We start from the raw sequence: 26,951 nt of genomic DNA, 5'->3' as shown, positions 1-26,951 counted from the left end.
ACAATAGAATACCAATTGAGATTTATTAAATATTTTTGGATGTTTTTCTACATATTCAATATTGATTTCAATTACAACATTAAATACAAAGTGCACAGTGCTCACAGCGCTCACTTCTTTTTTATTATAAATATATGTACTGTAAAAATGATAAACAAAAGAAATAGTATTTTTCAATTCACTTCATACATGTACTGAAGTACAATCTCTTTATCATGTAACTTACAAATGCAGATTTTTTTTTGGTTACATAAGTGCACTCAAAAATAAAATAGTGTAAAACTTTAGCGCCTACAAGTCCACTCAGTCCATCTTATTCTGCCAGTCGCTAAGACAAACAAGTTTGTTTACATTGATGGGAGATACTGGTGATTGCTTCTTATTTACAATGTCACCTGAAAGTGAGAACAGGCGTTCACATGGCACTGTTGTAGCCGGCATTGCAAGGTATTTACATGCCAAGTATGCTAAACATTTGTATGCCCCTTCATGCTTTGGCCACCATTCTAGAGGACATGCTTCCATGCTGATGATGCTCGTTAAAAAAATAATGCATCAATTAAATTTGTGACTGTACTTGTGGAGAGAATTGTATGTCTCCTGCTCTGTTTTACCCCCTTTCTGCCATATATTTCATGTTATAGCAGTCTCGGATGATGACCCAGTACATGTTCGTTTTAAGAACACTTTCACAGCAGAATTGACAAAACTAAAAGAAGGTACCGATGTGAGATTTCTAAAAATAGCTACAGCACTCCACCTGAGGTTTAAGAATCTGAAGTGCCATCCAAAATCTGAGAGGGACGAGGTATGGAACATGCTTTTAGAAACTACAGAACCCAAACCACCAAAAAAGAAAATCAGTCTTCTGCTGGTGGCATCTTACTCAGATGATGAAAATGAACATGCGTCAGTCCACACTGCTTTGGATCGTTATCAAGCAGAATCCATCATCAGCATGGAAGCATGTCCTCTGGAATGGTGGTTGAAGCATGAAGGGACATATGAATCATTAGCGCATCTGGCATGTAAATATCTTGCAACACCAACTACAGCAGTGCCATGAGAATGCCTGTTCTCGCTTTCAGGTGATATTTTAAACAAGAAGCAGGCAGCATTATCTCCTGCAAATTGTAACCAACCTTGTTTGTCTGAGTGATTGGCTGACCAAGAAGTAGGACTGAGTGAACTTGTAGGCTCTAAAGTTTTACCTTGTTTTATTTTTGAATGCCGGTTTTTTTGTACATAACTCTACCTTTGTAAGTTCAACTTTCATGAAAAAGAGATTGCATTACAGTACTTGTGTGAGGTGAATTGAAAAATATTTTTTTTTGTTTTTTACAGTGCAAATATTTGTCATAAAAAGTAAAGTGAGCACTGTACTCTTTGTATTCTGTGTTGTAATTGAAATTAATATATTTGAAAATGTAGTAAATATCCAAAAATATTTAAAATAAATGGTATTCTTTTGTTGTTTAACAGTGCAATTAATCGTGATAAATTTTTTAATCACGAAATTAATCACGATTAATTTTTTTAATTGCTTGATAACCCTAGTACAAATATTTATTATTTCATCTGTTGTGACAAATTATTTCTGAAATTATATGGTAATTGGAATTTATAAAATTAGCTTTATTGTACAAAACATGTTTCTGAAATTATTCATTTTAATGCTTGTCTGTATTTTATAGACACATGGTTGATGATATGCTAAGTGCAGATGATGTCAGTTGTAGTAGTTCCCAGGTCAGTGCAAAATCTGAAAAAAATATGGCTGATTTTGATGGTGAAGAGTCTGGTTGTGAAGAAGAACTTGTACAGATTAATTCACATGCTGAGCTAACATCTCATCTTCAACAGCACCTTCCTAACCTTGCTTCTATCTACCACGAACACCTTAGTCAAGGTAAGAGATGGTAATAGTAAGAAAAAAACCCAACCCTTTTTCTGTACTTCTAACTTTAATTTTGTCTTTTTAAAAATAAACTCTCCAGTAATTTCAACAAACAGATAATTTTTAGAAGCAAAGCAAACGAATAAACAAAACACCAGACAAATCTCCCCTCCCCCCACGGAGGAAGTGTGTAAAACTATTAACAATGCGGAAGATGCTATATTATTTCAAAGGATTTCATTGTACATGTATGCTATATAAATATATTTCTATATATGTTTTCTTTCATTTCTTTTGTCAAATGATTTTTATGCAAGATAAAGTATAAACTAGTGGACTGTAGATCACTTTTTTAGCATTCTGCTTGAGATCTTATCCAGTTGTTTTTCCTTATGAAGACCCAAATTATGAATTTGAAAAGGACCTTAACCTAATTTCCTTTTGATATCTTTAATTTTGCATGTGCAAATAATTGCCACATAATACATACAATTGTATGCAGACAGATGTATTTTAAACATCTACTTGGTTTTGCCTGCATTTTATTTTCTTAGACATCTGAATGGTATCAGTTGTGCCCACACAATTTCAGAAGCAAAACTGCCCCTATAAGTATTTGTGCCTTATGGATTCTAGTTGCAAAAGAGTGGTTTTTAAAAAATCTGTTACTGAAATATTAATTTTTAAGTGGAAAACTAAATGCCTGTTTTTATTGTTGCTCTGTTGGATGGAAGAGGCCACTTAAAAATCACAGTACAATGTAAGGGAGGAAAATTTTGATATTCCTTGTGTCCTCCCCACGATGGTTGTTTATGAAGACTCCAGTCCTCAGGTCTACAGATTGACTTTTTTTTTTTTTTTAAAAAGAAGTGTATGCAAGCATGTCTTCCATTAGCAGAGACAAACTATGAGCCTTAGGTTAATCATTCTTGCATGGTTATGTTGCCTTGGTTTTCTTTTTGAGTGTTTCCATGTGTGCAGAAAGTTTTCAATTATGCTTTTTTTGGATTTGAAAATCTGACAAAATAATAAACAGAGTTTTTAAACAGATTTTTTGAAACTAATAATAGCCATACATTGAAGCACTATATTCAAATTAGTTGTTTTTTTTGTGCATATTCAATAATAGCGCCTGTGTTTTGCTTAGGGCCAGCTGTTCATAAACACCAGTACAACAACAACGCAGTGACGGATATTAACTTGGATAATGTTTGTAAGAAGGGAAATACTCTTTTGTGGGATCTGGTCCAGGATGAAGATGCAGTAAGTTAAATATCAGAAAAAAATATCTGCCAAAAGAAAATAAATACATGCTTGTCAATATCTTTTCTCTTCCTTTCTGTAGATTCATCTCTCTGAGGGGTTAATAAATGAAGCAGAGAAGCTGCTCTGTTCCTTAGTGTGCTGGTTTACTGATAGGCAGATCCGAATGAGATTCATCGAAGGCTGCCTGGAAAATTTAGCAAATAACAGGTAACTGAAATTATTTATGCTATCACAGATTATTACATTTATCTGTTTCTGTGTTCATGTATCAAAATAGCCATTTCTTTCTTTAAGCATATGCCTTATAATGGTCATGCTGAATATATATTAGTTTCTTAATCTTACTCAAAGGCCTGTTAAAGCTGATATGGGTAAAACATCAAAGTAAAGGGAAAAAAATCAATCTGAAGAGTGATGTGAACCTTTCTGATACTGCTTTGAACTGGGACATGCCGAAGTCTCTAGGCTTCAAATACTGTTCAGCAATCCCCACTCCAGCTGTGTAAAGTGCCAGTGTGATGGTCACATTACGTGTAAATGCCCTGTCTGCAAGGGATTCACTCTCTGGACCAAGACAGAGAAAGATATAAAAGTTGGGTCAGAGACATTCTTATGGAGGCAGCTTTGTGCCCCCATTCAGTATTGAGCCTTTTGGTGTGTGGAGACTCGGATTCCACACCCTTTCTCAGCACACTGCCAGACTTAGTGGCACCCAATATTGAAGGGTGTCTGTTAGAAGATATTGCTTTCCCCCTCTGGGGCCCTGCAAGGAGCAGGCAATTCTGCTTTTTCTTCAAGGGCTCAGTCTCCATTGGCCCACCATGAGAAGTCAAGTACCGAGGTTAGGGCAGCCTTTGCAAGATTGTCCCCAGTACCACACTTGGGTTCTCTTGAGTCATCAACTCAGGAACCTGATCAGATGCTGTCAAGATAGCCGACTTTGTCTGCAGCATCAACTTTGTAAACAGCTTTGTTGGTACCAACCACACCTGCGGCATACACAGCAGCATGGGACCTCCTGTGTTTGTCAGTACCAGATTCATTGCTCATGTAGGATGACTCACTTCCTGCTTCGCTCTCACTAACACAGGTGTTCAGTTTCTGTTTTGCTTCAGTCTTTATTAAAAGGTTAGTGATGACCATATACTCAACGCAATACTAACAACAAGGGGGAAGGAACACAAGCCAGAATAAGGAAATAACAGGTTAAAGAATGTTTAGATAAGTTAGTTTAGATAAGTGCGTTCAGGTCAGCAGGGCCTGATGAAATTCATCCTAGGGTACTTAAGGAACTAGCTAAAGCAGGGGTTCTCAAACTTCATTGCATTGCGACCCCCTTCTGACATTAAAAATTACTACACGACCCCAGGATGGGGGGTGGAAGCCTGAGCCCACCCAAGCCCCACTGTCGGGGCGGGAGGTCAGGGGGGTAAGCAAAGCTGAAGCCCAGGACCTGTAACCTGAGTCCCAACACGCAGGGCTGAAACCCTCAGGTTTTGGCCTTGGATGGTGAGGCTTGGGCTTCGGCCCTGGGTCCCAGCAAGTCTAAGCCAGCCCTGGCGAACCCATTAAAATGGGGCCATGACTCACTTTGGGGTCCTGATCCACAGGTTGAGAACCACTGAGCTAAAGCAATCTTGGAATCATTAACAATTTTCTTTAGGAACTCCTAAAGATCATGTGAGGTCCCAGAAAACTGGAGAAGGGCAAACATAGTACCTGTGTTTTAAAAGGAGAACAAAGACGATCCAGGGAATTATAGGCCAGTCAGCCTAACTTCAGTACCTAGAAAGATACTGAAACAAATGATTAAACAACTTGTAAGCACCTGGAGGATACTAGGGTTGTAAGGAATAGCTAGCATGGATTTGTCAAGAACAGCACATGCCAAACCAGCCTAATTTCCTTTTTCTTGCCTAGTGGATGGGGGCGGGCGGGAAGCAGTAAATCTGATATTTCTTGATTTTTAGTAAGGCTTTTGACACAGGGAAACTAGGAAAATGTGATCTAGATGAAATTGCTATAAGGTGAGTGCACAACTGGTTGAAAGACCATACTCAAGAGTTGTTATCAATGGTTTTCTGTCAGAGTGGGAGGGCATATCGAGTGGAATCTGGCAGGAGTCTGTCTTGGGTCCTGTTATTCAATATTTTCATTAATGACTTGGATACTGGAGTTGGAGGTATGCTTATAAAATTTGCAGATGACCCCAAATTGGGAGGGGTCACAAACACTTTGGAGGACAGTATTAGAAATCAAAATACCCGTGACAAATTGGAGAATTGGTCTGTATTAAACAAGATGAAATTCAGTAAAGACAAGTGCAAAGTACTTCACATAGGAAGGAAAAATCAAATGCACAACTACAAAATCGGGAATAACTGGATAGGTGGCAGTGCTCCTGAAAAGGATCTGGGGGTTATAGTGGATCATACATTGCATTTGAGTCAACAATGTGATGCAGCTGCAAAAAAGGCTAATATTATTCTGGGGTGTATTAACAGGGGTGTCTAATGTATGACGTGGGAGGTAATTATTCCACTGTACTTGGCACTGGTGACGCCTCAGGTGGAGTTTTATGTCCAACTTTTGGTGCTACACATTAGGAAAAAAGTGGATGAATTGGAGATAGTCCAGAGGAGAGCAACAAAAATGATAAAAGATTTAGAAAACCTGGCTTCCCCGGAAAGTTTATAAAGAACTGGGCATGTTTACTCTTGAGACAAGACTGAGGCGGGGACCTAATAAACCTTGAAATATTTCAAGCACTGTTATAAAGAGGAGAGAGATCAGTTGTTCTCCATGTCCACCGAAGGAAGGACAAGTAGTAATGGGCTTAAACTACAGGAAGGGAGATTTAGGTTAGATATTAGAAAAAGCTTTCTAAGAACAGTTAAGCTTTAGAATACGCTTCCAAAGGAGGTTGTGGAATCCCCATCATTGGAAGTTTTAAAAAACAAGTTGGACAAACACCTATCGGCGTAGTCTAGGTTTACTCGGTCCTGCCACAGCACAGGAGGCTGGAACTGATGACTTCTGAAGGTCCCTTCAAACCCTACATTTCTCTGATCCCTTGATTCTGTGAGCTTGTGGAAGGCACATGTGCTGCCTTGAAGGGTACTGCTATGGGAAAAAATTCTCTGGCTCTGGTGCACTGACACACGGATGCCTAAAGTGGAATGGACATGTGCAATATACCTCAAAGAACAACAATTATGGAAGTGGTAGGTAACTGTTTTTCGAGTGCTGGTCCCTGTGTGGATTCCAAATGCAGGTGAGCATGTGTGCCATGCACTGGAGCTGGAAGTGTTCATAGTAGTGCCTGTTGACCCACGCATGCATCATGCGTCGGGCACGTGGTATGTCCGAGGCTTTAAGAGGCTTCTCCAGTTTCCTCCTACCGCCACATGGCCAGAGTCTGAACCCCTGTTCCTCTATGCTCTTAGCCACCTAAAAGTACTGCGTTCTAAACTTTCATTGTATATAATTTTCTTATCTAGTTAGTTGTCCCTTATTCATTGTAGCTAGTTAGGTTCTCTCTTTGGACTTCCCCTCCTGTGGACTCTTCCCTTCCAGCTCGGGTTCTATGTTCCGTCCAACCGGCTTCAAAAATTGTGCCTCGTGCCCTCACGCCTTTACAGTGAGCGATGAACACATCCATTGCCTATAATGCCTGGGTGAAGCCCACGTAGTTTCCCGCTGCTCCATTTGCCGTTCATTCCTGTCTGACCCGAGCAGCTCATGAACTTTGTCTCTGTAATTTTTTAATGGAGGAGGCAGTGGGTCCACGTGCGCAACCGGACCCGGCTCCGATGCAACCACTGGAGCGGTGCCCATCACTGGCGGTGAGCACCTCATCAGGTCCCTCATGTGGCACTGACGGCACCGTCACATCCGCCTAAGCCCCACTGTGTGCACAAGTACAGGCACAAAGGTGGCTCCCCGATGAGGACTGCCTCAAAACGCAGCGTTACCTCCCAGAGCCATGATGGGTCGGATGAGAAATCACGCATCACAGCAGAAGGTTCAACTTCTACTTCAGCCCTGAAGAGAGTGCACAAGGAGCTCTGCTCCAAACGCCATCACTCACCATTGGCCCCGCCTTCCATCCCAACACTGGGACCTTCTATTTCATTCCCAGCACCATCAAGTCCACTGGGACCCTCGGGCTTGACACACCTGGTTCCACCTACTTGGGGTCGTTTATTGCGTCCGACATTGTCGACAGCGCTTATGTTGCCCTTTGCGAGCACTCCACCACACTCCAGACCTCCGCCCGTCTCCAGGCTCCCTTCTCCGGCCAATGAACTCCTTGTCCTCCATCATTCTCTGCTGGCTCTGGTGACAGACGAGCCCCACTTGATTGTTGACCGCCCTCCTGCTCCACGCCTGGCACTGTGGGTCTCACCGGTGCCGATGGCTCCTCCTTTCCCTCCTTGTCTTCTGACCCGGACATGGATCTTTCCCCAGCCTGTTCCTACAATCTGGACCCTTGGACTATGGTCCTGTGGCTGACCCATGATTTCAACACCCACGGATACTGCTGCTGCATGGTGACCCCTACTCCTGGCCTTACTGGCCGTCGTTGGACCCCTACCATCATTGCAGTATGCATCACCTGTGCTGTTCATCTTCTGCCCATACTGCCACCCTCCAGGAAGAACCCCTGGTTGCTCCCTCTCCGTCGGCACCATTGGCCCCGGCTGCACCGTTGGAACCACCCATCCCTTCAGGCACTTGGTCATCACTGGATGACGCCCTTATTCCATCTTCCCTCTCACAACCAGATGACCAGGGACAGTACCTGTCCCTGCTCCATCACATGGTTACCTCTCTGTCTCCTGGTGGAAGGTGTTTAGGACTTCAAGGACCAATTCCTGGACATTCTTCAACCACCCAGACGCTCTCGTATGGCCTTCCCCATCCATACCGTCATATTACAACTGTTGCAGGCTGTGTGGCACACGCCAGCATCCCGTGCTCCTACACCAAAAAGGGCAGAATGCTGGTATTTCATTCCCTCTAAGGGCACTGACTTTCTTTTTACCCACCTACCACCTAACTCCTTGGTGGTCAAAGCCACCATTGAATATGCCCATCAGCAACATTTCAAATGCACCCCCCAACTGTGCTGTCAAGAAACTAGACTTGATGGGTCACAAGGTTTATTCATCAACAGTGTTACAGTTCTGCGTCACCAGCTACCAGGCTATTCTTGCCAAATACAACTTTCTGTCCTACTCCAAACTGGCAGACGTCCAAGATTCTCTTCCACTAGACCGCCAGCAGGAATTCCAGATGAGGGCAGACTGGTAGCCAGGTCATGCTCCAGGGTGGGGTTGACGCCGCAGACACTGCATCTTGCTCCTTGGCATCTGGCGTAGTCCTCCACTGCGACTCTTGGCTCCAGTCTAGCGGCTTCCCTAAAGAAGTCCAGATGACCCTCTAAGACCTTCCTTTCAATAATAAATTATTCAGTGACAAAACGGATGAGTCCTTTCACTCCCTTTAGGACAAGTGAGCTACACTTCGCTCCCTGGGCATCGATATTCCAGCCTCCACCCGCTGACAACAACGTCCACTCCTCCGCCCTTGCCCATGGACCTCTTACCAACCATACCCCCATTTGACTCACCTTGCCCTCGCTCTCAGCAACCCCGACATTCCTCTTCCACCACCTCTACCTTTCACTGACCATTGAAACAACCCTCAAGACCTGCGTACCCTCCCTGGCCCCTTCTGTCTCGCCACAAGTCGTCTTTGGGGGTCGTCTTGCCCTCTTTGCCCGCAAATCACTTCCGACTGTTGGGTGCTGGACATCATCCAGTAGTGCTACCTCATCGAATTCCATTCCTTTCCTTCCCTTCTGGCCACCCTCCGGACCTTTCACAAGACCATTTTCTCCACAATGCCCCTCTACAAGGCCATAGAACCTGTTCCATGATGCTATCACAGCCGTGGCTTCTATTCCCACTGTTTCCTCATTCCAAAGGAAGGGAATGATCTTTGCCCCATTCTGGACCTCTGATCTCTGAACAAGTTTATTCACAGCTTTCGATTCGGTTGGTCACCTTTCCCCTCATCATCCCCTCCCTTTCCCATGGAGCTTGGTTCGCAGCTCTCGATATGAAAGATGCATACTTTCCCAGACCTCCACCCCACTCACCGCAAATTCCTTCACTTCATAGTGGGCGGTGCCCATTATCAGTTGTGCATCCTTCCCTTCGGGATTGCTACCGCCCCTCCCCCTCCCACCTCTTCACAAAGGTCTTCATGATTGTGGCTGCCAACATGTGCCGACAGGGCCATACCCTTTTTCCTTACCTGGACAGCTGGCTTCTCGTGGCACCTTCTCGCTCCCACCTCCTTACCACCTTATTGATTCTATGCACCCTCTCCACAATTTGGATATTGCATCAACACGGAAAAGTTGATCCTTGTCCCTACCCACACACTTACTTTTATAGGGGCACAGCTGGACTCTGTTGTGACCCATGTCTTTCTTCCCAAGGACTGCTTCTTCGCCCTCATTTCCCTTATTGTGATGCTCTGATGCCGTCTGCACATACACATCCGTCAGTGACTTTCCCTTCTGGGCCACATGGTGGCTTGCACTGCTATTACACCATGTGCCTGCCTCTATATGCATTTCCTTCAACACTGGCTCCGTACTGTCTAAGATTTGCAGTCAGACTGACTAAACGAATTGCTCGTCCTCCCCCCTTCTGTTAGCTTCCCTTGGCTGGTGGTGCAACCCATCCACAGTCCTAGCAGGCTACTGTTTACACCCCTCACACCCACCACCACCCTTATCACAGATGCTACATTGGTGGGCTGGACCGCCCATCTTGGCGACTGCACAGCACTGGGCCTTTGGTCACCACGAAAAGTGCAGATGCCCATCAACATCCTAGAGCTCCAAGCAGTCCGCCTTGCCTGTCAAGCCTTTCTACCCTGCTTCTGCTCCCCCCGCGTTCAAATACTGTCAGACAACATGACAGCAATCATATATATCAACAGGCAGGTGAGACACTGGCCAGCAGAGGGCACTCCGAGGCTGGAAAAGAGCTAATTCCCAGTCGACCAGCAGGAGGAGCCGTGCCGGTGAGTCTTCTCTCTGCTACAGGCACGCTGTGCTAGAATCTCCTCGCAACACCAATAAACTGCAAGGTTCCACTGTTCTACTCCTAAAGGGGTGTGGGGCTGGGCCGGGCTCTTAGTGCGATGCCCTTCTCATTCCCCTGGACTTCAGATCTTCTCTACACCTTCCTGCCTGCTCCCATTCTCCCCCAGGTCTTAAACAAGTTACACTGGGACTGGACAATGGTAATCCTTGTAGCTCTCTCCTGACTTCGCCAATAGTGGTACAGCAACCTTCTCCGCCTCTCTGCTCACCCCGCACTCCCGAATCTCCTGATGCAAGTCTGCAGACAACTGCAAACCCCAATCCATGTTCTCCTCACCTTACAGCCTGGTATTTGGTTGGGGATCACGTGTAGACCAGGCCTACTCTGTGCCCGTCTGTAACATCCTCACTAAGAGCAGGCTCCAAACCACTCACATCTGTTTCATTGCTAAGTGGCATTGGTTCACTGCCTGGGCATGCCACCGCCACAGCCCAGCAGACTTTGTCTCCATTTCTGCTCTTGTGGACCACCTCCTCCATCTCCGCCAATTGTGCCTAGCGCACTCCTCAGTCCGTGTTCACCTAGCTGTACTCAGTGCCTTCCTCCCACCCATGGATAGCTTCTCCATCTTTACTCACCCAACAACTTCCTGCTTCCTCTGGGGCCTCCTCAATGTTTTTCCCCTGTACAATAGCCGGCCCCACCTTGGGAGCTCAATTTCGTCCTCTTGACCCTCACCAAATCCCATTTCAAACTCCTTACCACCTGCTCCCTCACCCACCGCTCCATGAAGGTCGTCATCTTGATGGCAATCACCTCTGCATGCCATGTCAGTGAACTGGCAACCATTATGATGGACCCCCACCCCCATTCACCATCTTCCGTAAGGACAAAGTCTCCTTATGTCTACACCCCACGTTTCTGCCCAGTGTGGCTTCCTCTTTCCACCTCAACCAAAGTATACGCCTCCCAGTCTTCTACTCCAAATCCCACGCCTTGCCCATGGAATGCTGCTTCCACTCCCTTGATGTTTGTCGGATGCTAACCTTTTATATCCATCACACCCGTGCCTTCCGCCCAACCCCCTCGGCTCTCTGTCGCCATCGTGGAGTGTCGCCGCAGCTCTGCCCTCTCTTCGCAACGTCTCTTCAAGTGGATGTCTCGCTGCATGGAGACCAGTAATGACCTATCGGGCACTCTGCTCCTACTAGGAATCATGGTCCACTCCACATGGGCAGACACTGCCACGTCTGCCTTCCTCGTGGACATTCCATGGCAAGGCATATGTCAAGCTGCCACTTGGTCCTCCATCCACACTTTTTCCACTCATTATGCCATTGCTCCCTCCACAACAATGGATGCTGCAGTCAGTCACGATGTCATACAGACTTGGTCTTTTTGATAGACCTCACATTCCCCTCTTTCCTGACCACTGCTCACTACTCTCCTGCCTTTGGAATCCACATAGGAACCAGCACTTGAAGTGAAGACTACTTTGCTGTAACTGGAGGTTCTTCAAGAAGTTTGGTCCCTATCTGGATTCCAATCCCACCCTCCTTCCCTTCTGTACTGGGCTCCTCTGTTGCTGGGTAAGAGGGAACTGGATCAGCGTCGACCCGCGCAGCTTCTTAAAGCCTCGGCCGCACCACTGTGCCCGACGCATGACACGCGTGGATGAACCGACAGTACTATGAACAGGTCTGGCTCTGGTGCATGGCGCGCATGCACACCTGTGTTTGGAATCCAGATAGAGACCACATATCTCAAAGAACCTCCAGTTACAGTAAATAACTTCCTCTTTGTTATACATCTTCCTTAAATTGATATGTGTGTATATATTTAGTTACATTCTTATATGCTTATTTTTGCCTCAGGGGATATTTGTAAATTTGGTTAACTTTCATGGGAGTTATATATGCACACTTAGAAGACCTAGACCCACTTAAGTAAACCAGAAGAAGATGAGAAGCACACAGCCTGTTTTTACTGAGGCAGGACAAGTTTGCTGACTGCAGAGTTATCTTAATAAACCTTTGGTGCTTTTAACTATGGCTAACATAGAAGAGATTTAGACCTTCGCAGTGCTAACAAATCTTGTTAGACTTCAGTCCTCTTCATAGTTTTGAGAGAGAACCTGCATGCCTGTAACTCAGAAGAAACATTTAGCACTTTTTGGACCACATCTCATTCCAATTTGGTCAAAACCCTGGTCTAATTGAGTTTCTGAAACTGGATTTTTCATGAGGGTGACTAAGGCTGGTTGCTTGTCCTGGGAGACATTATGAAGTTCAGGCTCACATTATTTTGTAATAAAAATTATTTGAAATAGCTTTGTAATAATTAATAGTTTAAACTACTTAAAGAAACAGGTTAATCTCCAATATGCTAATCCAGAACCAAACTGATAAAACTTCATAGCGGAATCTTGTTCATAGTGCGCTAACTGATTTACTAACACCATGATTTATGGTGCATAGTATTTGTCATGACAGACGTGGTTATGACACAAACACAGCCATAGATCTGACTATCTAGGGCCCTTAACAAACCAGTTAAGGGTCGGTGATTTCATTCTTAGAGCTAAATTCTTCTAGCAGATCCACTGCAAAGATATCAAATAAGATGCTTAAATGGAGAATTATTTTAGCTTCAGTATGTAAATGGAGATCCTCTGGGCCATTCCTTGCTCCAACTAGGGATCTGCAGTGGTGCTGTATGTCCTAGGCATGTAAGTCTAGCACATTATTGATTTATATTCTGTTGTCTGAAGCTCAGCATAAATAAAAACTAATTCAGGTGAAATAGGTGACCAAGCTGTAGGGAAACAATGGCTGCAATCTTTTCCCTGTTATCTTCTGTTACCATTTTTATTAGGAACTGTTTTTTTAGTATTAGACACATTATATAAACCTCTTATAATTGTTTTTAAAAATGAAATATAATTCAGCACACCAAACAGCAGTGTGCAACATTAGGCCATTGGGGCACTTCTTGGGTTGTTGAAGTTTTCAGCAATTAGCCTTGTTTTTTGCCTGCTCCTCAGGTGTGCACCCATAGCCTACATATACATATCTAATGTTACTATATTGGCAGTTTGGGGCAGATCTAATTCTGTTTACATACATTTCATGTGCTTAAAACTGGACCTATTTTGCTGAAATTTCAAAAGAAAATGTATTTCCTCTCAGCATGATAATCCAATATATTAATGAATGTGTATTTGGCATAATCTTTTGAAATATCAGACTTCTAGAATGAACAAAGTGAATACTATTTTATTTTATACTTGAAAGCAATATTGTGCGTAAAGTATTATTTATATATAAATATTTATAATATTCACACTCCAAATTCTGTTCATGAGGGGGGTTCATACAAAGGTGGACTTCACCCAAATATGCCCAATACTTTCAATTGAAAGTGAATTTGTCAGTGAAGCGCATCCACCTTTGACAATAACTTTAAATACTGTCAGTGATTTTAATTTACAAAATCATATTCCAGTTATTTCTTTTTTCCTCCCTTTAGATCTGTAGTAGTTTCACTTCGTCTTCTTCCAAAGTTATTTGGTACCTTTCAGCAATTTGGGAGCAGTTATGATACACATTGGATAACAATGTAAGTGAAAATACCTTCTCTCACCTACACCCCCCCAAAAAAAGGAAAGTGATGAATGCCAAAGGGCTGTTGATACGATAAAGAGCCTTTCACATCTAGATCACATATTCAAATCTGGTCCAAGTCTCAGATTGATTATTACTCAAAGTCATTGCCATCTGATGGCCTATATGAAATGAGTTTGATGTCTTTAGTTCCTGATGAAAAGTCGAGGCTGTGTAGTGCTGTTCTGCCTTAGGGGAAAATCAGGTTCAGTTTTTGGTCCCTGAACTGGCAGAAGTTTTGAGTGCTGCAGAGGAAGCACACCTGGATTTTTTGGAAAGGTAGTGCATTATGTCACTCATCAGCAACTCCTGTAGCCATTTAGACCTTTATTCAGCAAAGTACTTAAACACATACTAACTTTTAAGCATGTGAGTAGTCCCATTGAAGATCTTAAAATTGGTCTATAAATATTTGGCTAAAATATAGTTTGTCATTGGAACTGCTATTGATGTTCTTAAAGTTAGACACTTAAATACTTTGCTGAATCAGAGCCTTAAAGAGCAGTGTTGATGAGCTCTGAAGGAAGTTCCATCTGTTAGTCCTAGGCCAGAAAATGATGGCCACACTATGGAGCCTTAAGGGTGAGAAGACAGAGCAGAGAAACATAGTGGAGACTTCTCAAGATTCTATAAGTGATGAGGCACACCTCCAGGCATATGGAAAGTGCATTGTTAGCTTTGTTAATTTGCATATGAATTTTCCTACAACATATGTCTCACTTAAGCAAAATATTTTTTCCCTTTAAATTGCACAGGTGGGCAGAAAAAGAACTTAACATGATGAAACTCTTCTTTGATAATTTGATACACTACATTCAAGCAGTGAGGGAAGGACGACATAAACATGCATTGTAAGTATAGTGTATGCATCTGATTTTGTGAGTATTGAATATAATTATATAATTTTAAACTTTAATTTTTCTGTTCTTGTCCTTATGGCAATTTCTTCTGAGACAATTCTCTTTTTATTATAATAATTAATAACTCTTGTTGGGGAAATGTAGGTGCAAGAAAGATGAGCAGTAGGAAGACTTGCTGCAACCGTATTACCTCTTCAGCCAAATATTTATAGACTGATTTTTAATAAGATCATCCTTTGTGTCTCATATTAGCATGTTAAATATCTGCCTTTAATTTTAAAAACACATTAATCTTTTTAATTCTTTCTAAGAGTGATCCTTATTAATCATTATTGCTTTGAATATTTACATTTACTGATATAAGGTAAAGATTTCTTTACAGAAATTGATCAAAGGCATCTAAATTAGTTTATTTAAAAACCTTTAAGGTGTTTCTACTAATTTTCCTTCTGCTATAAAATCTCATTAAGACAATACAGTTAGCTTCAAGTGCTAAAACTTCAGTGCCCATTTTCTAACCTGGGTGCCTAACATTAGGTACCTACGTCTATTTTTAAACCCAGTTAAAAGTTGCCTAATTTATAGCAGTGCTGAGCACTTGCAACTCACAAGATCTGCATCTATGAAAATCAGGTCACTTTTATTTATGTATCTATATATTGATATAGGTGCCTAACTTTAGGCATCCACATTTGAAAAGTTTAGCTTTCAATTAGGGTCTAATTTTCAGCTTCACAAAAACCTTCATCTGCACATGCAAATCCCGTAGTTAGAGATCTATGTGAGTAGTTACAATTTTAAAGGCTGGTTTGAAGCTGACTGAAAATTTAGCTTTTTATCTGAAATAGTTCATTGTTGAAAATTAGGTCATATATTGTTCCATTCTTCTCTTTTACGTTCATTAAACCTGCATCTCATAATAGGTGGGGAATATAGTTTAAATTTCTAGGCAGCACTTGCAAAGATTGCTGAAAGAAGAATAATTCATCTTTATGCAATGATTGGAAGTTCAGACATTTCTGAGCATTTTGCAGGTGTATTAGAAACTTAGTGAAGGCCCCATTCTGCATGGTGTTGAGCAGATACAGCTCCTACTAAAGGTGCATAAAGTACACACAAAACTCACCTATTGCCCCCCATTCTCTTTTTTTCCAATTATTTTGTATTGTGCTACAATCTGTGTGAGTGGGGTTTACATTACTTTTTGAACTTAGTTTGAAGTTCTGAAAGTAGTTTTAAAAAATTAATGAGAAATTATGTTCTTATGTTTGCTCAAGTTTGTGTGTGTGTGTGTGTGTGTGTAGGGATGTAGAAGGATTGATATAAGTAATTAAACATTTGCAAATGAATTAAAAATATGTTTTATTTAAAAAAAATATTCAAATGTAGGTACAGCCACAGTGCAGAAGTTCAAGTGCGTCTTCAGTTTTTGACATGTGTTTTTTCAACTCTTGGATCACCAGATCATTTCAGTAAGTTTTTTTTATATTACCTGATAATTAATATCCATCCCTTGAATTTTACAATTAAACACATCTACATTTTAACAATCTGGTTATTTTTTGGATTAATATGACCATATATTTTTTTAAAATCACAATATCAAAGGTTAATCTAAAATGCTGTACTTTAAGAGGAGGACAGTCTTGTAGGTAAAGCACAGAACTGGGGATCAGAACTTTTGGATTCTATTCCCAGCTTCGCTTGGTCATGTCATTTAACTTCACTGAGCGTCATTTTCTTACAAATGGGCAGGGTCATCCCTAGACATTGTGGTGCCCTATGCAGCCCCCCTGTGGGGGTGTGTGTCCCCTCAGGTCTCCGCTGGGGGGCAGAGGGGGGCTGCGCTGAAGGTCTGTGGGGGGCAGGAGCTGGCTTGGGGGGCGGGGGAAACCGCCCCCCAGCACAAGCCGAGTGGGTTGGGGCCAGGTCGCTCCATATCCTGCTGCCCAGTGATTGCAGGATGGAAAGTGGAATATGAGTGCAAAAATGTTGTTTATTTTTATGTGTTAATAATGTAGCTTACAAATGGTTTTCTGGAATAATGTCTTGTGTGCTAAATAATGGTAATATTTGGGGACAATTAAATAATATTTTAGAATGAAAATGATCAGTATACAAATTTAATTCCTGTAATGACATTAGTTTATTGAGTTAGAACAACAATCAGTGAACACTGATTCTAATGAAGTTATGGCACTTAAACTAAAGTATACGTGACTGGATTAAATATGAAGGACAAACATGCTGCTCATGTATCCATTCAGAGGAAAAGCAGGCCTGGGGGGAATTTATTTAGCAGCAAAGTTGGATTTTCAATAGAAGATTGAGATCAAGGAGCACTTCACAGAATACTTGCACACTATTACAGTATAGCAAAACCAAGAAGTTAACGTGGCAGCTGGAAACAGATGCATACAAAGAGAATCTGGAATATGAGATTGAAGTGTTGGCACTACTTCCCTGAAGAAAATTAATACAATCACAATAATTAATTAAATAAACTTCCAGTTCCGTGTGATGACATAAGGAAAGGCTGGAGAATAATCATTGGTCTAATTAATTGTACTGCATAATTTTGTTGGAACTTGCTGATGAGCACATTAGAAGCACCTGGTCAGACGTGAACAAAGTGTTTCAGCAGCAAGAAAGAGAGGAAGGGAGATGTACTAATTATTGGCCTTCTCTTTCTAACAGCACCAAAGAAAATGCAACTCCATACACAACAGCAAATGAAAATGAACAGTAAGAACATGCTACGGCTTCCAAATAGTGAATAAGCCTAGAAATTCCTGTAGTAATTTCTTTTCTAGTATGAACAGTCAAGATTAAGCATTAAAAATACTCCAGATATCCCACTTGGCTGTCCAGTACTCTGTTTATCGTATTTGGATGAGGCAGCCTCTGATGGATGATAAGATCTGCTGCATAGCATAACTAATCCTTCAGGCTTCTGCAGTTTTAGTAATACGCTCTCCTAAAGTTAACTTTGTTTTAATTTAAACTAATTTGATTTTTTTAAATGTAAAATCTACTGCTACCAACATAGAGGGTCTGTATCATCCCCAGGCCTAACACCAGTTTACAGGGGTGAAGAAAATATGAGGACTCTAGGTGGTTCTGCAGTTGCTTTGCCACAAAGATTAGAGTTAGAAATAAGATAGTAGTTAGTGAGACTGTCAGTAACAAGCGATACTTAGTCAACCACTCATTTTGGTCAAATCATGCTTTTAGTAGCCATGTGGTTCCAGCTAACAGTGTGTAGGCTGCAGCTTTCCAAGTACCTCCAGAATCTGCATGATCAAAAGTAACCAAAATTTAAGAAGATATTACTATTATTGCCACCTGCTGGTATGGCTGTGCTGCCACAATCTCTTTGATTTTGTCCATGCAGTACAATAGATAGAAAATTCCTAAAATTGAGAAAATATTAATTCTGAGTGAGTTCTTGTGGATAAATAGGCTGTTCGCTTTTAGAATTGTTGTGCTGATCAAGACTTCATTGGTACCATGATGTAAGAAAAGAAAGGTTACTTAGCTGTCAGTATGGCACAGAACCTCACAATTTCTCTGTGCCTCAGTTGGTCATACTCCAAGTTCAGTTTCCACCAATGGCACGCTAGGCTCTTTCCCCTCATAGTTCATCTGTTATAAGTTGTCTCTGAATCAAGGTGACCTCAGGATGGCACAAATAGAGGGGTATTTAGGAGCCATAATATCAATAGTCAAGGGCAGAAAATTAGTATAATGTCCTACAGTGCCATTGATAAAATAGTCCACAGTGTTCTCCCTTGAAGAAGTCTGCAGCCTAACCAGGAACACCAGTTTCTGAGTGCAAACCAATGAAGTCCAGTGCTTTGATGAGAGCTGAGTGGCTTATTGATCTCCCCTTGAAGGAAGTAACAATCAAATCGTGATATATAATTCTTAACCACTAGCTCCATTTCCAACTCAAAAATGAAGTCCAGAATGTGTCTAAACACATGTATAAAGTGAGAAACCTCCTGCGGTTTGATAGGAATGAAATCCTGAGTGTGTTTGTATGGATATTCACATCATCAAGGACAAAAAGCCATGGCAACTACTCAGTTCCACGCTGCACAAAAATGCCAGAGAGAGAGATGCTTGTCCGTTGATTGCTACATATGGGAGATAAAAGGTGGTTCTGCTGCTAGACATATTTTTAAAACTTATCCTGACAAAGGGTTTTATGCCTTTTCTACTTCTTGTCCTGTTTTAGATAGAATATGCAAATTTATATGACATTATAAAGAAGCATTTACAAACATTTTATTTCTAGGATTGAGTTTAGAACAAGTCGACATTTTATGGCATTGTTTAGTAGAAGATTCTGAGTGCTATGATGATGCATTACACTGGTTCTTAAATCAAGTACGAAGTAAAGATCAGCATGCTATGGGAATGGAAACCTACAAGCATCTTTTCTTAGAAAAGGTATATGAAAACAGTTTTTAATTAAACTTATTCATTTGAGTTTAAATTTTTTTTTCTGTATCAAAGTGATTTTAATATATTTAAAGTTACATCTGGGGGAAATCCTGCCCTTTCTGCAGCAATGGTAGGTGCCAGGTGCAATGGAACTATTCTTCTGCATTGTGAGGTGGAGGGGAATCCTATTCAGGTGTCCATCCCATCCCTTCTGCCTGCCTTAGATTTCTAGTCGGCAGTGTCTCTCTGTGCATCTCGATGGAGTCGGGTTTCGGGACAGACCAGAGCCAAGCTGAGGGAAGGGGAGGTTTGCCAGTATATGGATCTACTGTTCTTGCCTTCTGTGGAGTGGAGGCACAGGAGCAGCAGAAGGCTTAGGACTTTAGTAGTGGCTGCAAATTGACTGTTACTGCTCCACTGACTTTGAGGGAAGATACCTGTTGTCTGCCACCCTTCTTTCTGACACACCCACTCCCTTTGCTAAAACCGTGACTATTCTGGTTTATCACATGGAGCAGGATTACTAATTGCATAGTAATCAGCCATTGAAAACCTTTTTTGCTAGTGACTTTCTGTCCCTTTTCTTCCTTGGTATACAGCATGGATTGTGTATCCCTCTTTATTTAAGTAGGGGGTGGGAGAAGGGGGAGAGTGTCATTTCCCTTTTCTTAACCCCCCAATTTAATCTATTTTTACATTAGACTTCTCACTCCCTCTCTCTTCAGTTTGTAAAGTAGGAAGTATGTTTTCTCAGATAATCAAATTGATAACTAAAGATTTCGTGTCCAGGATGGAGCGTTTAATTTGAACCATGTTACTTCAATCCAGTAAAATAAAATTTGAACCATGTTACTTCAATCCAGTAAAATAAAATTATATTCCCCTGCTGATATACTTGGAAATTACAAATACAAGGCTGAAAAGTAGAATTTTTCCCTTCTTTCGATACATAGAATTCTTTAGCCACATTTCTATGTGCAAATCAGAATGTACTCCAACAAGTCCTGCACTTTAGCAAATTGTTTCATTCACCTTCAGCAAAACTTACAATATATATCAATTTAGTTTTATGTGGTAATTGTCATACTGTAATGGAACTTACAGTAGGCCATGTATTATCTTTTTTTCTATGTACTCTGCTAATTATATAAAGTAAGACTGTTACATCTTGGTATGCAATTCCATTGTCCATAGGCACCCTAGTTGTTTTTGAACCCTGAAGAGTCAGGTATGTTAGCAAATTATCCTGTTGCTGACAACAGTTTAAGTGCTAATGTTACAGTGCTGAAAATGTTGTCCAGTCTAAACAGTTTCCAGCACCAATTCAAGGGGGGTCCATTGGGGAGGATTGTCATCATTGGTGGCTTTGTCTGTACAAAGAGATTCACATCTTTTGCTAAAACAAAACTTTACTGACTTTATAATTTTAAAGTCTGTTTTGGGGTGGTAGTGAAGTTATTGTGTGTTTTGAGAGAATAAATGCTCTGAAATCATTGCCATCTGTATCATTGTCAATTTTCTTTTCATACTAAGGCATGTTTATTTTATTTAGATGCCACAGCTAAAACCTGAAACTATTAGTATGACTGGTCTAAACCTGTTTCAACATTTATGCAACTTGGCCCGATTGGCTACCAGTGCATATGATGGTGGCTCAAACTCAGAGGTAAGTATGGACATCATGCTACAATTTCCCTTCTTCCCTAAAATTAAGTTAATTCTCTGTACATTTTTAGCTATATCTTAATATCCTTAATATCCTTATTTAGTGAGAAGTATTGATCATGAAGTGGCATTAAATCACAAACCTGTATTGGAGGCAATGCAGAAGTCCACTCTAGTGAGAGCTCTAATAACTATAGGTCTCAAAGTTTTTAGGTGCATGGGGGACTGTGAGTGATGCCCCACTTCTTAATGCTTACATTCCTCTCCTTCATCTGTTGTGGAGAGGAATGGACTATGATTGTGACTTCTCTCTATGCCCCCTGGCAAGGACTGCAGTTATGTGGGTTGTTTCTAATTTCTCTGGGTAGGGGATCGATGAGAGGCCACAAAGAAAATGCAGGCTGCTTCTGTCCACCCCCTACTGCCCATGCATGTCTACAGGGTTTTCTCACTCTGGCCATAAATGAAATGTGTTAAATAATATTTGTTTAGGTAGGTAAATCAGAATAGGTCTTTGTGATGTTTACCTTTAGTAATAATAAATGCATAGTACATGATAATCTTCACAGACTTAACAACATATTCATTTTGATTAGAAATATGTCATGATATAATCTATCTTTTATTCATATAATATGCTGTAGATGATAGAACATCTCTCCGTGATAGATTCTTAAGGTGTTCTTACACCATAAAGCACCTCAGAAACGTAACCATATTTGACGTGGACGTTAGCAACCAATTGATACACTGATGAACAGTATCCTGTGGGGAGGGCCTGTGTGGATATGCATGTGAAAATTTTGATTGAGTTCACTGATGCAAACCTCTGTTTTTGCAACAAGTGCCATGAGATCTTTAATGTTCATGTGTGCCAGACAGGACCTCTGTTTTTAAGGTCTCCTCTGAAAGTATTTCCATTTATGAAAGATGAAAATTTAGCGTCCTGAATTTCACAAATACACTTTCTCTACGATTTAAAAAAAAAAAAAAAAAGCTGGGGGGTGGGGAAGGGGGGGATTTTAATGCTGATAATACAAATAGCTTGTGGCTATTCTGCAGTGGAAGATACTTTTAAATAATAAATAACTTACAATGCATACAAACAGTAACAAATCAGAGACAAAATAAAATAAGTCATTCATCACAATTACATCATTAAAGGTTCTGTCATGCCTATTAGGCACAGTTCTGGGTTGGGATGGTGTAAAACTATCTACTGGATGGGGCGATCCCAATAGAAATAAGCCTTCTGGAAACAAAATTTCTCCTGTAGATCCCTGGAGATGTCTGGGATGTGACAACTCCATACCATTCCAGCATGAAACTGCCAGACAGGAATGATAAAGTCCATAATGATATAATTGTAGCAGCTGGTAGAATTCCTCCATGCCTGCTATTACACCTTTTCACTGGGTATAGCATGCTAGCCCTGGCATACTGGTCTTGCCTTGCAGACTAGTGCAGAAGGAGAACAGGACCGTGTTCCTTTTGGGTGGTGGTTGCCCACCAGAACACTAGCAGAGACCAGTCGCTGCACTACGAAGTCAGGAAATAAGATTTATGACAAGGCTTGTGTGTGGGGTGCAAAAAGAGAGAGGAGTTTTTTTGTGTACTTTTTCCTCTCCCCCCACCTTTCTCTGCACATATGTAAGAGTCTGTCAGAATCTGGCCCAAAATGTTTATATGAAACGCTTGTCGTAAATACTAAAAGCTACTCAACATGTTGGAAACTGTTTAAAAAAAAAAAAGAAGAAGAAGAGATAGTTGAGCTTGCTTATGAAACACATTTTTAATCATTGGTAGTATTTCACTTTCGGTTACTGTACTTTACATTGTCTTTTATGTACAGTGTTGCACATATTAAGAGCAAATGTGGTACTGTTCTTTTGATGTATCCAGGCTGAATTTCTCATAGTGAAAGTTGTGTTTTGTGCTGCTGATGTAGTAAATAATAATGTTCTAGAACTAGTTCAGGAACTATTTAAATAAAACAAGAAAGATGCAAATATTTATTATGATATAAATTATATAAATATTTCACTTGCATTGATGAAGCCCATCTAATTTTTGGCAATCTATATATAGTGTATTAGAAACATAATTATCTATAATAATTTTTAGTTCTTTGAATGTGTCAATTTGGATTCCACTGTAGTACGCATGTGCCTCAAGCATGTGAGATTGGAATCTTTTTAATAGCAGTGGCTGCTGGGCTTGCGCGTGCTGCCTCATGCTCACATATGAGGGCATAAAAGGCAGAGTGGCCATGACCGTCTGATAGTTCCCTTTTGTTGCCCCTGGCAGTGAGAGAGAGCTCCGTGGTGTGTATTCTGCTGCTGTCTTTAGTGTTTGTTAATCTTCGTTTTAAACACGATCTTGTGAAGAATTTGTTCCCCTTTCTTCAAAAATCTACAATCAAATCTGATTTAAAAAACAAAAAAACCCCAAACCATGACCTGGTTCAACAAACCCCCTGTACAGTGGGGTCAGGTGTGTAATACTAACTGCCATGCATCGTGACGGACTCTAATGGTATGTCTACATTGCAATGTAAGCCCAGGGTTATTGGGACTCGAGTCAGCTGACCGTGGGTTAGTGAACCCAGGGCTTGAGCATCTTCACAGATTGTTAACCCTATGTTAAGAATTTTCTAACCTGAGCTCGAACCTGGGGTTCTGGAGTCCACACTGCATCATGCAGGCCCAAGTGAAACCAACCGTATCCCAGACTCCCTCCCGAAATGTGGCCAGTCCAGCCCTTTGACGATGGTGCTCTATAGGAAAACTTGACTGTCCACCATGCATGTTTCAGGAAGTTTGCTCTGTAGGATGTGTTGGCAGGCTAGTCAGTCATTTTGGTCTGTGCACTCCCAGCTACCAGACCCAGCAATGTGGAGGACGGTGTCTTTTGAAGAACTTCTCCTACTTGAGCTTTCACTCCTGTGTCAGGAAACAGGCAGAGCTTCCATCAGGTGCTGGTGGACGTTTTGATTGCATCTTGTAACCTCACCAAAGGCACCTGACAGAGCCTATGATGGAGCACAAGGAAGAGGCGGAGGAGACAGACACGGCAGACCCAAACTGGCTGATGCTGCTTATGACACTTCCTACAGCCACTGATGCGTGCTATGAAGACCAGTGTTTCTGGAGCACGGTCACAAACACAGACTGGTGGGATCACATCATCTTGCAGAGCTGAGATGACCAGCAGTTGATCCAGAACTTTCACATGAAGAAAGCTACATTTCTGGAGCTTTGTGAGCAGCTTACCCCGACCCTCCACTGTGAAGACCGCATGCATGAGGGTGATGCTCCTGCTTCGTTGGTTGCTGTAACCCTATAGAACCTGGCCTCTCCAGGCTACTACATGTCCATTGCCAACCAAGTTGATGTTGGAAAGTTGACTGTGGGTAAAATGGTGGATGAGGTTTTTGAGGCAATTAGGTGTATGGTTTACTCCGCAGTAGCGGATATAACTGATATTCCTGAAGTAACTGCTGGCTTTGAGAGAATGAGGTTTCCAAACTGCACCGGGGCCATCGGTGAAATTCATGTGCCCATAGTTTGCCCTCCTCAAAGAGCACATGAGTACATAAATCACAAAGGGTAATACTTCATTGTTATGCAGGCCTTATGGACCACAGAGGTTGACATATTAATAACAATGTGGGTTGTACTGAGAAAGTTCACGATGCCAGGGTTTTTTTTCCCCCCCATTCTGGAGTCTATATTTGTGACAGACTGGGACACTATTCCCACCAAATGATGGTGTCATAAATGGAGTCCATGTCCCCATGGTTTTCTGGGGTACCCTGAGTACCCCCTTTTTCCTTGGTATATGAAACTGTACTCTGATTTCAGAGACCCTGGCAAAAGAAGTTAATTACACTTTCAGTGGGTACAGAATGGTAGCTTTATGAATGTGCTTTTGTGGCAGGGATATGGGGCTCATAGGTTGTGGGGAGTTATAGTGCTTGGGGAGGGGTGGGGGTTGACTGCATGGCAATCGACTTATGAATGACGTGACCACTTATCAAATGTAGCGTGGTGGGAGGTCTGGCATTGATTCACAGTTTGGATTGATGTAAGGAAGTGACTGAAGAATGGATTGATGTAGACAAATGTATTGAGGAATAGTGTTTGCATACTAATTCCTAATTGTCCCTGATCATATGTTTCCCTTTATTATTTTAAATACACATTGTATGATGTGATGTAGTGATAATATACACTTCCTTGATAAAATAAAAAGCTTTATTTATAAACATGTATTAGAAAAGTACAACAGTAACCCATTGCCCAGCACGCCATCTGCCATTACCACTCCAAAACACCAGGAACAACAGAACCTTCAAAAAAAATCCCCAAAAACCCCAAACCAAAACCACCAACAAAGTGCATGAACAAAAGCAAACAGTGAAACCATGTACAAGACAGAAACCCCCTACCGTTGCATGACCTCTGTTTTCCTTTCCCTTTCTTCCCTATTTGCTGTGCTCTTGCTGTCAAGGGAGGGGGGGTGGAGGCATCTAAAGAGGATGTGGTAAATATGGAGGGCTACATGGGGCAAAGTTGCTCTGCCCAGCTGATCTTGTTGTCCCGATTGCATGGGCCACCCAGCCACAGAGTTTTCCAAGATGCTTCTGGACTGCATCGCAGGATACTGCACAGTTGACTCTTGCAGCCATTAGTGATATGAGTCATTCAAACAGTTCTTTCTGCTGAGCTCTGCCCTCTTCCCTTGCTTCGCAGTTCCTGGAACAGGAATGGTGGCGAAGTGCCTGCTCCTGTGCTGAAACCCTGTCCTCAAGCTGTGCATCCAGCCTGAACCTTTCCTTTTGCCTCTCACTATGCCTTTCCTCTAGCCATGTACCTCTGTCTCTTTGGTACTGGACTGCTTGTTGACCCTCTCCAGAGCTTCAGCCATAAGTTCATCATGGAAATGCTTCCTCTTGGAATGGTCCATGAAGGTATGTTGGTCCAGACTTCTACTGCATGTGGGCAAGCTGTGGAGATACTGCAGCCACTAGAGGTCATGGGGCCTGGAACAGGACAAGACCCAAAGGGTTGTTGTCTCAAAGAGGTCAGTGCAGGAGCACAGAAAAGTTACTTTTCAAAACTGAACTTCAGTATATTATGAGAGGGATGCTTCATACCACAGAAGCTCCCTGGACACAGCCTGGTTCATCTCAGCGAAAGAAGTGCTGAGATAATGGTAAGTTAAAAATTCAAATCTGTTTTTTGTTTTCTAAAAATTGAAGAACTACGTGGGTTTGGGGTGTGTGCCATCAGTGGCCATGCTACAAAAGTTTTTTCTATTTCAGGCCTTCTGCATTTTGGAGGACATAATAGTTCTTGTGGCGCCCAATTGGCAGAGAGGGAGATGTTATTTTAAGCTGCTGGTGGGAAACCTCCCGTGTATGTAGCTGAAGTATTCAAACGTATAATGACTGAACAACGCATCTCTGAGTGGAATGGGCTGGTCAACAACTGGGATGGCCTTAGAAAATACCCCCGTCCCTGATCTGACTACCTATCTGGAGTTCCTGCTTCAGGAAAAGTTTGCAGCTATCAGCACCTGGGACTGTGTCTTTCTCGTCCTCCCTCCCCTCCCCTGCCACATTTCTGGACAGAATTTCAAACCCCAGTTGAATTTGGCATAAACGATGTTGTCACCTATGGACTGCATGGACTACCTTTAACTGAAATGGACTAGATTTGTAAATGGAAAACATTTCCACCTCCTCCCTCTGCAGTTCGCTGGTTCCAGCGGCTCATTACACCGTTGAGTGGTTATAGAGTGGTGTACTTACAGACATGGCAATGTAAGGGTTATTTTTAAAAAACAGGCATGCCCTGGCAAAAATCTGTACCTTCTTAAATAAAAATTCACTTTCAGTGCATTTTTACTGTTTGCATTTATTTCCTGGTTGCCATTTTGAACTCCAGTGGGAGGGAGAAGGGGAGGGGGAACTGCTGGTGGCATAGAATCCTCTGTTAGCTGATATGAGCTGCTAGCTGGG

General features: G+C 41.9%; 1 protein-coding gene across 7 annotated transcripts in view; it reads left to right on the top strand.

Moving 5' to 3' along the window:
- USP34 (ubiquitin specific peptidase 34) overlaps window positions 1-26,951 on the top strand; it is a 270,160-nt gene that overhangs the window by 88,915 nt on the left and 154,294 nt on the right. For 5 of the 7 annotated variants that reach the window (XM_037895995.2, XM_043543902.1, XM_037895994.2 and 2 more), the window contains 9 exons: window positions 1,695-1,909; window positions 3,045-3,160; window positions 3,243-3,370; window positions 13,819-13,908; window positions 14,708-14,803; window positions 16,202-16,284; window positions 17,510-17,557; window positions 19,113-19,267; window positions 20,814-20,927. In XM_037895995.2, coding sequence (XP_037751923.1) covers window positions 1,695-1,909; window positions 3,045-3,160; window positions 3,243-3,370; window positions 13,819-13,908; window positions 14,708-14,803; window positions 16,202-16,284; window positions 17,510-17,557; window positions 19,113-19,267; window positions 20,814-20,927 — 1,045 coding nt within the window. The remainder of the gene's footprint in view (window positions 1-1,694; window positions 1,910-3,044; window positions 3,161-3,242; window positions 3,371-13,818; window positions 13,909-14,707; window positions 14,804-16,201; window positions 16,285-17,509; window positions 17,558-19,112; window positions 19,268-20,813; window positions 20,928-26,951) is intronic. The other 2 variants (XM_037895996.2, XM_043543901.1) reach the window with 1 other exon arrangement.

The sequence above is a fragment of the Chelonia mydas genome, chromosome 3 (assembly GCF_015237465.2).
Source record: "Chelonia mydas isolate rCheMyd1 chromosome 3, rCheMyd1.pri.v2, whole genome shotgun sequence".
In the NCBI taxonomy this organism is placed as follows: Eukaryota; Metazoa; Chordata; order Testudines; family Cheloniidae; genus Chelonia; species Chelonia mydas.
This window is presented reverse-complemented; position numbering and strand designations above follow the sequence as displayed.